General features: G+C 33.6%; 1 protein-coding gene across 6 annotated transcripts in view; it reads right to left on the bottom strand.

Annotated features, from left to right (window-relative positions):
* Positions 1-6,230, bottom strand: part of LOC143234044 (uncharacterized) — a 35,473-nt gene extending 29,243 nt beyond the window's left edge. For all 6 annotated transcript variants that reach the window (XM_076471063.1, XM_076471066.1, XM_076471067.1 and 3 more), the window contains exons 1-4: positions 5,728-6,230; positions 3,247-3,388; positions 2,341-2,610; positions 326-516 (exon numbers count right to left, since the gene is read on the bottom strand). In XM_076471063.1, the coding sequence (XP_076327178.1) occupies positions 326-516; positions 2,341-2,610; positions 3,247-3,388; positions 5,728-6,225 (1,101 nt within the window). In that variant the 5' untranslated portion in view covers positions 6,226-6,230. The remainder of the gene's footprint in view (positions 1-325; positions 517-2,340; positions 2,611-3,246; positions 3,389-5,727) is intronic.
* Between the last annotated feature and the right edge of the window lie 7,577 nt (positions 6,231-13,807).

Below are 13,807 nucleotides of genomic sequence, written 5' to 3'. Positions count from 1 at the left end.
CAAGTAGCTTTGCGCGAAATAAAAAAATAAACATTCCATATTAAGTGTTTTAAGAATAAACTTTGGTTCCATTTCCAATGTTAATATATCATATTTGCTATCGTGCGTCTTATTTAGCTTCAATGCTGAATACACACAAAACAACGAGTTTGTTTCCGTTTTAGTGTCGACGGTTGCTGTCAAACTTCTGTGAATTACTGTTACTGTTAAAATAAAATTAATCAATAACATTTATATTTAAGCTCAAATTATACACTACAAAAGGAACATTCATTTCTCTATTTATGTATTAAAAATCCATATTTTATTGCTTTAAACTCAATACTTGAAATAATTCCAGTATTTCTGCAGTCTCTCTGTGGTTTCTTAAACGTGCAAGATCAACTGGAAGGAGTCCTCGACAGTTCTCAAAGCCACAAGCACTCGCGGCTCCAGGCGACTTTAAAAGAACGGAAGTAAACTCTTTCATTCCGAAGCGAGCGGCGAAATGGAGCAAAGTTGGCAATTCGTCTTCAGCTATTATTGATTAAAAAAACAAACAGAAAAATTAAATTACAGGACATAAATCTATAAAATGACGTTTTGAAAAAAACTTACAAAAATGTAGTTCGTAAATGAATATTTATGTACATACGTATAAATAGCTGATTCGATCAGTTCATTTCGTTTGGGAGGAAGATGATAGAATTATATTTATAAAGTTGTACAACATGAAAGTGAGATGCCACTGAATCACCCAATTTGTACTACGTTTCATATACATGTTTAATATTTAAAAAATAATGACGACTCAGACACTTTTCATGGTCAGCTAGCAAATTTATATCAGATTACACAGCACAACAAAGTTTTTACTTCTTGACAACTGTTAGGTGTTCCTTATAGATTTTTGGTTGCTGATCCCGAAAACCACATCCAAATTTGCCCATCACGTACTGTTTCATCAAAATCTTCAGTTTCATTAGGACATTGCTACAATGGAAAAACGATATCAGGGCAACTGGAATCCGTCAATACTGAATACTGTTGGACACTGTAACGTGATGCACTAGACATTGAATACAAACGAAAATCAGGAGCAAAACACTTTTAATTTTGTTGAACTTAATAACGTATTAGAAACATAAACGCAATTAAATACGTTATTGCCGGTAAACAGTTAACTGTCTATTTCTCAGAGTTTCTACGTGATGAAGCAAAACCAAAACTATATTTGTGTACACCCACTTGGTATCTGTCACAATCAGCAAAAACTTTTCAAGAAGCAAAACTTTTTAAAAAAATTGTTGTTTGATAATTATCAAACTTTGCTTTCACTTTAAGTTATCGAGCTGTGCCAAGAGATTTAATTTAATTTTCATTAGAAACAGTAATAATTTTCCACGTTTCTTAAATTTGTTAAAGCATAAAAGTAGGGCACGACATGGCCAGGTGAATAAGGTGCGCGACTCGTAATCTAAGGGCCGCGAGTTCGAATCCCCGATACACCAAACATGCTCGCCCTTTCAACTATGGAGGCGTTATAATTGACATCCCTCTATTTGTCGGTAAAGAGTAGTCCAAGAGTTGGCGGTTGGTGGTGGTGACTAGCTGCCTTCCCTCTAGTATAACACTGCTAAATTAGGGACGACTAGAAAAACTATAAGTCAGCCGATGGGTAGGGAAATAGATAATCGACAATTGGGAAAATATATAGCCCTCGAGTAGCTTTGCGCGAAACTCAAAAACAAACAAACAAGTATCAAAGCAAACTAAATTTCAATTTTACGAAATAAAATAATAGTAGTGTATGTATGTTTGAATCAGATTAACATTTAAACATTAAAACATCTAAAATAACGTACATTTATATTAATTTGAATGAATAATTGCGATTTTGGGAATAAATTTATAATGTCGCTTCTCGATAATTATTCCGAATTCTGCTTCAGTTTTTTATTTGTGTGTGTGTGTGAATTTCGCGCAAAGTTACACGAGAGCTATCTGCGATAGCTGTCCGTCACTTGGCAGTGTAAGACTAGAAGGAAAGTAGCTAACCATCACCGTTCATCACCTACTCTTGGGCTTCTCTTTTACCAATGAATAGAGGAATTGACCGTCGCATCATAATGTAACCCCACGGCTGAAAGGGCGAGTATATTTGGTGTGAAGGGAATTCGAGCTCTAGAACCTCGAATTATAAGTTTTCCTTCAGAGGTTTAGGTTTTAAAATTGTTTATTTATAAATGTCTTTATTTGATAAGATACTAATAGATGTTATATATATATGGAGAAACAAGTAAGTACAATTAAAGTTAAAATGACAAATATTACGAGAGGTATTAAAATAAAAATACCTACTTTTGAGCCTCGGTTCGGGAGGTGGCATAAGCAGATTTAAACCCTCTGGCGGAAGGTTGTCCTTGAAAATTTGAGTTAACCATTGGTCAACATCTGCAGGCGTTGCTACATTGAGGGTTTGGCACAATAGTTCACAGGGAGAAACGTTATCGTGAAATAGTTCAAGCATTTGCGCCATTGGGGACTGATAGTACAATGTTTTCTGACCATAGTATCCTTCACTATTCCATATAGAAACTGTTATCATTGAAGACGTAGTAATGAAATTGTCTAGAAATACACAGAAAAAAATAGTCAAACAAACAAAGCCAATACTGGTGTTTCGTGATCTGACAATTCATATGAAGTTCACTGTTGCTCAGAAGCCAATAATTATTTTTCTTAGACGATCTGATATTTCATATAAAGTTAATTGTTTCTTAAGCTCCAGAATAAACAATTTATATTATATATAAATGTTATTTTCTTAAACAATCTGGTACTTTATATAAAGTTAATTGTTTTTTAAACTCCAGGGTAAATTAATTATTTTTGTTTGACGATCTGGTAGTTCATATAAAGTTCATTGCTGATTAAACTACAGAATAAATTAGTAATTTTTATTAGACGACCTGACAGTTTTTATGAAGTTTATTATTGCCCTAACTTCAGGATAAATTAAATATGTTTGATATAACAGTTAATATAAGTTTCATTACTATTTTTCTTTTTCTTTACTAAAATTATTCAAAAACAGTTAACACGTACCATAGTGATATAGATGTTTATAAAAATGTGATTTTTGTTAAAGTAAGTTATTAAATATTTACAAATGTTTGAAAAATAAAGGTGGTCTAAAACAACTGTTTATAACAACAAACAGATTTGTTATAAAAGTAAAAAATCTCACTAATTAATGTTACTAACCAGGAACTGAGAACTGGAATGTGAATGGATTTCGTCGAGTTGTCTCCACTTTTTCTTGTTTTTTGTCTTTTGCCAGAATAAATATGATGTCCTGATCTTTTTTCACAGGTACGTTTAAAATTGCAAAAACATCTCTGGATTTCTGGCAGGAGTTTAAGACACATTAACTTCGTAGAGTAAGATCAGAAAATGCAAGAATTTTAAATATAAAGCTACCACTGTTGAGACGGCCCGGCACGACCAGATAGGTTAAGGCGTGAGACTTGTAATCTGAGGGTCGCGGGTTCACATCCCCTTCGCGTCAAACATGCTCGCCCTTTCAGCCGTGGGGGCGTCATAATGTGACGATCAATCCCACTATTCGTTGGTAAAAGAGTAGCCCAAGAGCTGGGCTACTCAAAGATACACGATGGGCTATTCATGCTCTGCCAACCAGGGGTATCGAAACCCGGTTTTTAGTGGTGTAAGTCTGCAGAGATAACGCTGTACCACTGGGGGACTATTATTAGGTAGTATACGCTGCCATAACTCTTTCCGTCTTTTTCGCATGGTTGGTGTCTTTACAACCATCGATTCATAACCAACATCGAGAGAGGATTTAAATTTGGTTAAAGTGATTTAGAATCGTATTTTATTTTTGCTATATATTATTTCTGTTAGCTCAGATAGATTTGTTTGTACCTGATATAATTGGTTTGCTTTAAACTTTGCACATAAAAGCTAAACGAGGGCTATCAGCTCTATCCATCCATATTTAGTAGTAAACGACTAGAAAGAAAGCGTCTAGTCATCACCACCCACCACCAACTCTTAGGTTACTCTTTTACCAACGAATATCAGGATTTACCGTCACATTATAACTTCGCCACGGGTGAAAGGCTGAACATGTTTGGTGGGACAAGGATACAAGCCCGCGCCCCTAAGATTTCGAGTCGAGCGTCCTAGCCACCTGGTCATGCCGAGTTATACCTCAGGTATTGGAAAGCTAGTTGGCATATCTTAACCATCTTTTATTTACTGTACCATTCTACTTTCTCCCTACTTGACATGAAATTTCAACGGTTACAATATGCGCATTAATTTTTTTCTTCTTGTACTTGAATTAATGTTTCAGTGACCAAGAGTGATATGTTAGAACAATTGCACTATCAACAACTGTAGCTGTTAATTTGTCTCACACTTTTGTAATTATAAAACTGTCAGATGTAATTCTATTATCTTCTTAATTAATCATGCTGAGACCTCATTTCTGATGACTAGCATCTTTGATATAATTGGATATTTATGTGGTTTTATGTTTAAAACGTCACGTTTTGAAATAACGGTTGTATCAATGATAAAGTCTTACACCATTTTTGCAATCATGTTGCTTTTCACGAAATCCTGTTAATTACATGATACCTGAAAACGAAAGCTTGCTTTATCTGTAATGAGTAATAATATATATTTGAAGAGGTTTTTATCTTCTTTTATGTTTTAAGGAGGGCGAAATTGCACGTGGCTTTGTCAAAGGTTGGAGCTGTAATAAATCCCCTTTAATGTTATGTGCAAGTAATATAATCATGTACTGTTTAAAGTGGCATGCTTCTAAAACAATAATGTATTCACTAAGTTTTCGAACTTCTTGAAACTGTATTTGATACCATTCTCGATAAAAGAAAATGATCCCATTTTATTACTGTTTTCAATTTTAGCCTTTCTAAACAGAGGATGTTTACTTTCTTAATTTGTGAACAAATAACTGAACTGTCTACATTTTTAGCAAAACTTGATAATTTACTTTTCCTGCTTTGTCTGTTTTCAATATCTTGAAAAGTATTTTCTTCAGTTTTATTTGTTTAGTTATATTCCTATAATCTCTCAATATTGTTGAAATTGAGATTAAATATCTGTATATCCAAAAATGTTACAAAAATACACAGGCTTTCATAGGGTGTCCTAACTTTTTCACATGACTGTATAACGTATGAACTCAATTTATGCAATATGGATTTTACATCAAAATCATTAAGAGTAACCTGATGTCGAATAAAGCTTTGCTACTTTTTTACTATCTGTAAGGAGCAGCTGATTAGACTATCTGCTTAGGTTTGTTTGTTTGGAATTATGCACAAAACTGCGCATTGGACCATCTATGCTCCGTCCACCACGGGTATTGAAACCCGGTTTTTAGAGGTGTGTGTCCCCAAACATACAGCTCTGCCAATGGGGGGCTACTGCAGAGATGGAAACTGCATTTTCTAGGTGGTCATAAACCTAATGTAATCCAATATGTTTCTTAACGCACACATAAGCTTGCCAAATATTTGATAGAAGTTGGATCATCTAAAATATGATACTAATAATTTTATCGATTATGATATAATAAGGGTGTTACATTTCTAGCTTGTAATATCGAATGTTTCATGCATTCAATATTTATTTTATTCACACAACGAATGCTCTTATAACTAAGAATCTTATTTTAGAGTCATATTTTACCTTGTGAATTACTTTAGGGCACAGTTCAAACTGCAGCTCCTGAGAACGCTGACTTTTCTCTGTTAACCGTTTTAATATCATGTCAACAGTTCTTATTACGTTATGTTCAAACATTTTCCCTTCTATAATTGGCGTCTCTAGTCGTAACCACAAATCATACATTACTAGCAATTCCTTGTAATGGGAATTCATTTCACAATCTTTAAGTCCACTCATCAGAGCAACAGTTTGAGACGGTTTCAGTAGGTAAATGAACTGAAAGGATCTGGGGTTATTTTCTATGAATTTCAAAAAAGTTTCAGACAGTATAACTAGAACCACCTTGGCTCTATCCAAAAACACGACACAATGGTCAGGAAGGGGAAACGATAGATATTCAACATGCAAAAATTCTATTCTCAAAGATGGATCTAAATGTTGATGAAAACAATCCGATAAATAATCACCTAAATCTTCAATGTCATTACTTAATACGATGATAATGTCCAGAGAATCCATTGTGGCTAAAATGAGGAAAGAGAAAAGACAGTTAAAATAGTGGCATTCGGAAATTATCGTCTTATATATAACATAAAATTAGGTATTAATTTATACAAAATATGTCAGTGAGAATGTTCAATTATTTGGGAGTAACTGTGGAAGCATCAAAATTATTTAAATAATGTATAAAAAATATATTGAATAAGTTATTTTCTAGAACAGGGTTTGGTTTATTGTGTCAGGTTACCAATAAACGTCCATGGTTCGCTCTGTGTGTCCGAAATAAAACAAGATTATATCCTTCAGCGTTATAAGAGTGACAGTGAATTTTGTTATTCAATTCAAAGCTCCTGCAGTCTTTACTGCTCTCTGGCCACTTTTTTTATTTTTCAGTCAAAATTAGGGGCTGCTGTACATGAATTATATCCCGAAGTCTGGTCATTTAGCTCTTTTGCGCAGTAGGTGGCGTCCAAGTTGAAAATATCTTTTTGCTTGTCGAAAGTTTTAGCAAGATAATCAAAAGGTTGCAGAATTGTTTGTTTTTGAATTTAGCGCAAGCTACACGAGGGCTATCTGCGCTAACCGTCCCTAATTTAGCAGTGTAAGACTAGAGGGGAGGTAGCTAGTCACCACCACCCACCGCCAACTCTTGGGCTACTGTTTTACTAACGAATAGTGGGATTGACCATCACATTACAAGACCCCCACGGCTGAAAGGGCAAACATGTTTGGTGCGACGGGGATTCGAACCCGCGACCTTCGGATTACGAGTCGAATGCCTTAACTCACCTGGCCATGCCGGGCCACGTTGCAGAAATCAGATAAAGCGTTCGTGGTAAAATAAAGTTCCTAAGCATATAGGTGAAATACCACATTTTTATTTAGCTTGGGAGATGAAATGCTCGACGGCTTCTTAATATAAAAATAATTTACTATTCAATATTTTTGCGCGCTTAAAGAGATGTTTTTATTTATTATGAAACTTTTTTCCACTGCTAAGAACACTAGTGCTTAGTACGTAATGATGGGTCGGAAGGAAAATGGCTGACTCATATTATGTATTGTTCACCATACTCTCAGGTCTATTTTATAACAATGTAAGAAACATTTAAATACTAACTTAGGTTTTAAAAATCTATTAGGACCTGTAGTTTAATTTAGAAACATCGCGAAAATAGAGAGCTGGCGAATAGCTTAAGAGCCAATTGTTCTGGTGATTATCCTGATTTTGGAGTCAGAAGGGCAAGTTCACCAAAGTTGAAGTTTTCACGGTGATTTACTCACCATAATGTTAAATTTTAACTTGGGCAGTATAGAAGCATTATATCTCTTCACCATTTTCAACACCTGCTTCCTTCATAGCGACTGTCATTCGTCATAAACTATTCATTAGTACTATTTTAGACAAACAAGGGAAACAAGTAACACAAAATAATTACAATGTAGGGATGACATTGACAAAATTACAGAAACAAGGTAGAGATAAAATATACAAAACCACACAAGAATCCCTATATAAGTTGTCACTAAATCAATATAATGATCTTATGAGAATTAGCCATTGTAAGACTTTATGGCATTATACAGTTTAAATGCTTTTTATTCAAACCTAATTTCATGCAGATCAAAGGAATTCAATATATAATTGTACATAAAGGTTTTTCTTTCAAAGATTTGATAACTTATGTCAGGAGTTATGTATGACTGTCATCATTCCTGTCTTTCTTCTGTACTTTCTGACATCTTCATTCTCACATGATCATTAATTCTTTAAAAACATTGTTATTAATTATGATATTACGGATCAATCAACTGACGGTCGTAAAATAACATAAACGTATATACCTTTCTCGTTATGATTAATTGTGTGGTTAGGGACAGGATACAAATTATCGTATTACAAACCTTTTCTAATACTTCACACAATTTTGAAAGCTAAAGTAGAATATTTATAATAGTATGAAATTTGAAGGAAAAGAAGAACCACAGCAAACAATATTTAATTTACATTTTTAAAATTAAATCGACGAATTAAGTAGACTAATACAAACAAGAATAAAAACCAAACGATTGTATAGATAATTTATACTGAAGGTTGATTACAAAGTAATGCTTCCAAAACTATGGAATTTCTTTTATTGGTTTGAAAAAAAAAACTAAGCTGTAAAATGAATTATCTATGCCCTCTCCTCCGCGGGTATTGGAACCCGATTTATAGTGCTATAAGCCTACCCATTTACCACCGAGTCATCTGCCATAAAATGAAACTTGCACTGTTTGGCTAATTTCCAGTACATATTGATACATTTCAAAACATCTTATGTAGGATACATGATGTCAGAATGACGAGTTGTGAGATACACGTGTACAAATACGCGAAATTTAGAGGACAGGGAATAATTGTAAAAAATGGATGTAAATCTGTTTAAAATTCATGTTTTTTCACATTATAGTTGCACAGTTCAAGGGATTCAAAGATAAAGTAATATGTCACAAGATCGTCAAAAACGATATTATTTTACGAGTAAATAGTACAACAGGTTTTTCTACTGTTTCCATGAAATATTAACATACTCAAATTATTATTATTTTATTGTGATAATACTTCTTTAAATACAACACTTCTAAAACAATATAAATAATTTTAGTTAAGGATAAATCTTACCGTACTTAATATTATCAATAAATAAACTTATAATGTTATGTTACAGCCTGGCGTTAAAACTACTAAAACGTTTCGATGAGTTTTTAATATGTTATTATAGAATGTCTACTATACTAAAGTTTAGTTTTACCTTTGTAGGGTTTTCGATACAAACTTTTAAACTCCCAAATCCATTTAAAGTTTAAAAATAACAGAGGGCGTTCGGAAGATTTATTTTCTTCTCCCCATTCAGGGCGAATTGAGAATAAAACTTTCGAGAGAGAGAGAGAGAGAAATAGAAAGAAAAGAATACGTGCGTGGTCAGACATATGTTTAGACATACGTTAATGTACACGTATGGATCTGGATGTAGTGGATCATAAAGTGTAGTGGAGAAGAACAAGAAAATAAAAACAATTTTCACCTGTCGGTTCAGTGAAGTTGTGAAACTACAGCTGAAAGGAAAGCAATGAATACGCCCAAAAATAGAACCATGGACGATTCAATTTATACAATAGTAGGATAATAGTGGCAACAAAGTGACAATCTGTCAACATGAACGGTCGGTTTGTGTTAGGATCTGTAAATCCCATACTCGAAAAATTCTGATGTGGGAGAAAAACTGAAAAATCCGAGGAAAAACCCATTTTAACGCTAAATAATCTTTCCGGATAGCCCTGTGCCTCTCACCTATTAATGATAAGATTAAATGGAAAGTCAGTTTTGAAAATTGATAATTAATTATGAGTGGCTGCTCTGGTGTAAAATATCCTGGTTAATTTGAGTATTCTATCTTTAATTGTTGGTAATTTGCCGATAGAGTCAATATATATGTGTTAACTAAAGGCTATTTTTAATGTTCTATTCTGATGTACCTGAAATTTCTTCAATAAGTCGTCTGTTAAAGGCAATCATGCAGCTACATTCCCCTAGACGTCTGATGGAATTCTATTGGGATTTCCCATTATATCTTTTAAATGATTAATCTTTGGTAGATATATTTGTTAATAATCTGGAAATGATTGGTCCAGGAGAGACCTTTGCTGTATGTGATAATTGAAATTTTGATAACTTTAAGTCTTCGTGACTTTCATTTGAGTGTTTATCATCTTAAGACTAAGGTATATTTACATTCGTTTCTTATTTACATCCAATGAAAGGAAGTGCGGGCGCATACACATTCAGATATTAAGATAGAGCGCATTTTCTCGACAGACAAAAACTGGGTATTGTTATTATAATAGACTAGTTTATAGTACGTTTAAAATGATGGGCAGGAACTACCATCCCCACATTTTGTAGATAACTAAAATAAATAAATTTTGCGAAATCAAGTTTAACCGACAAAGAGGCAGTAAAGTGCAGTCGAGGCAGTTAAACGTTGGCAAATTATTTTGTGAGCCAACCAAAATTAAAATCATTCGTGAAATGAGTTTGTTGCCTGTCAATAGAATAATTATTAGTTAAAAGTCAGTTTGGTTAACAAATTCTAATATATAGAAAAGTCAATTCGTTTTAGTAACACTACGTTCCAATAATGGCTTTTACGTCATCTCGCTTAGCAACAAAAGTATAACCTAATATTCTTTGATAGACTATTTAGGCAGAATATTCATAATAAAACTTTGTAGAATGGACGGCTACTGCCTGTTGTGGAGACATAAGTGTAGAGGACGACGTTTCAAAAGTATTTTGCCTTTCGTCTTCAAGGCAGTTGCCGTCCATTCTACAAAGTTTTATAACCTAATACTGTTGTTAGTTTAAGCACAAAAAGTAAAAAATAAAATGTATAGACAAAAAAAACTGAAAAAAATGTTTGTTGATTTCTTAATTTAGAGTCTGTTGATTAAGGAGGTTTGTTTTTTATTAAAAACTTTGGTGATATAACAGAAGATACCTTATTTTAGAAGAAATTTAAGTTTAAAATTTAATTGATTTTTTCACTTTCATGACACATTTTAGGCACTTTGGTTTTAGGCTAGCTGATCCCACATCACGTCTTTATGTTAGGCTTACTATACCAACACTCTCTACACTTACAAGGTTTCAGGATACACTCCCCCCCCCCTTACGGCGTCTACGCATTTCTGTCGCCTAAATCGTAATGAACAGGCAGTATTCGAACTACGCTGTCTGGATAAATGCATTTTAACATTTATGACTCCTCCTATTTCTAGATATTACGCGTGACGTGACGTTACACACGCTAACTTAGTTCTTATCAATCCAATAATGAATTACTTTTAACTTTTTGTTATTTATGGAATATCAGCAATATGTTGTTAATGTTTCATATAAAAGTTAATTTTTTTTAAGAGGGGATTAATTGGCTTGGTGAAATTTCTCGATACTTGACTGAGTTCTAGTTTAAGGTTATGATAAATATATCCTTGGTTTTCACAGTATAATCTATTATATTTATATGTTTCATGTTTCAGAAAGATTGCTCTACTCGCTTGTTGGGTTCAGATTGTTTGAATTAATAAGTTTTTATGATTTTTGCTTAAATCATTTGTACGTATTTTAGGTGAGGTCATATAATTTTATTTACTTATTTATTTATTTATTTATGTTGGTAGTGCTATAGTTCAATCGTGCAAACCCTAAATTCTGGGTTCGAGCCCTGCAGTTGGGAGAGTTCAGAAAGTCTATTTGAGCTGGACGATAGCCAAGTGGAGATCGTACCTTTGTCTATGAATCCAAGAGCTAACAGTTCGCATCCCGTGCGGCAAATGTATACATATACCATTATTTCTAGTGTAGTTTTCTGATCTGTGTCAAAGATTTTAAAGTTCAAACACACATATTGTATATTTATTCTTAGTTTGTTCTTTGTAAAAACAACAATCGGATATGAGTTATTTTACTTATATATAAAGTAATATAATCACTTGTACTTTCATGCCAAAAACTTATTTAAAAAAAAGAGGAAAACGAAATACAGTAACAAATCACAGAATATTTTTCATGTGAAGACGATGGATTTCAAAATCATTATTATTAAAAGAATTCTTAAATAATCAAAAAATGAACTGACTTGAATCTAACGTAACAATGAACAAAAACTGTTTTTTTGTCTTTGAATAATGAGGTAAACAAATACATTTATTTTGTCATTTGAGACCATAATAATGTCTTGTATCAGTTATATTTTGGCAGGTACAGGTGCAATGTTAGCTTCTCCTGCTAATTAGGGTCCTTTATGTGTGGTCAAGATGTAGAGATGGCTTTACATTTATTTGTTTGAGGAAAGAAAATTCATCAGCTGTTTCGTCTGTAAACAAAATTAAATAAAAACGAATTAATGTATTCGGGGGTTGGCCTGGCATGGCCAAGCGCGTAAGGCGTGCGACTCGTAATCCGAGGGTCGCGGGTTCGCCCCCGCGTCGCGTTAAACATGCTCGCCCTCCCAGCCGTGGGGGTGTATAATGTGACGGTCAATCCCACTATTCGTTGGTAAAAGAGTAGCCGAAGAGTTGGCGGTGGGTGGTGATGACTAGCTGCCTTCCCTTTAGTCTTACACTACTAAATTAGGGACGGCTATCACAGATAACCCTCGTGTAGCTTTGTGCGAAATTCCAAAACAAACAAACAAAGTATTCGTGGTAAAGTTTTGAGCTACTGATCGTAAGAAGGGGACGGGACAGTTTTGAATTATTTTTGATTCACAACCAGTTTAAAGTGCGGGGAATATTTTGTGATATCAGTTTACCACTCTAAAATCCAGAGCTTTATTACAAGGTCAACATATACCTGAATTATTGTTGTTCTGGTAATGTCAATGTGAAACATTATTTAAGGGCCAATTTGTAGAGTTATGAAAAAGCAAGGACTGCGGATACCAAAAGATATAAGAAAAATTACATTTTTTTAGATTCGGTAGTGCTAAGGGTCGGGCATAGCTGAGCGGCTAGGATTTGAGGCTGCAAGTAGATAGGTACTGGTTTAAGACATGATGCAGCTGAAGGTGTTTGATAATGTCAAACTAATTCAACTTCTCATTTAGGTTGCGAGTATGTACTTCTGTACGCGAGTATGAGATACACTTTATAAATAAATAACCTATGAAAAAATTATATACTAAAGGAATGCATCGCGTGACAAGAAGCCAGGATTTTGTGGCTATCTTCCGGCACCTGTTAGCATTAGAACGACACCAGCTAAGTATTTATTATATTACACTAGTCGAAAAAAGAACGCGAATCTTTTGAGTCGTAATTAAGTTATAATTTATAAAAGAAAGATTTAAAAACTGTATTCTGTTTAAAAGATTTTTTGTTAGTTTCAGTATTTTCGTCTTATTAATATGTAAGTAATGATTAGTCTATAAATACTTTAGTGTGTTACCTTCTTTCTTTAGCATTCTCCCCTTGTAAAATAACTACAGCCTGCTTTCAGTTTAGTCCGTACACTTTTTTAGTGAGAGAATAAATTTCTATTTTCAGAACAATTTTATTATGTTTATGTGTTCCTCAGCGTGTTCTAAGACCAACTAAACATATCAGATCCTTTTGAATCTTATCAGGGATTTTCTTATTCCGTTACCCTGAATATAGGGATCATAATATGTGATGCACACGTGTTTCTTAGGAGCTGAAATTTCTTTACGTATCTGTAAGCTATTGTTTCCAAAAAACGGCTACACGTAATTAAATAAATCAGTTTTAGTTTTGTTCAAGAAAACTCCAACCTAACTGATTTTAAAAGGACACTTAAGTTTCTCTACTAGAGTGTAATAAGGATTGATTAAAAGTAAGTATATTAGCTCAACACGTTTAAAGAATGAATATGTTGACGTAATATATGTATAAAGTAATAAACCAATAGGAATAGATAAAAGTAATACATTTTATTATTGCTTGGTTTGTTTGTTATGTTTCGAATTTCGCGCAAAGATACTCGAAGGCTATATGCGCTAGCCGTCCCTAATTTAGCAATGAGGGAAAGAAATTAGTC

This window comes from Tachypleus tridentatus, chromosome 12 (genome assembly GCF_004210375.1).
Source record: "Tachypleus tridentatus isolate NWPU-2018 chromosome 12, ASM421037v1, whole genome shotgun sequence".
Taxonomy (NCBI): Eukaryota; Metazoa; Arthropoda; class Merostomata; order Xiphosura; family Limulidae; genus Tachypleus; species Tachypleus tridentatus.
The sequence above is the reverse complement of the archived record's forward strand: the minus strand, read 5'-3'. Positions and strand labels throughout refer to the sequence as shown.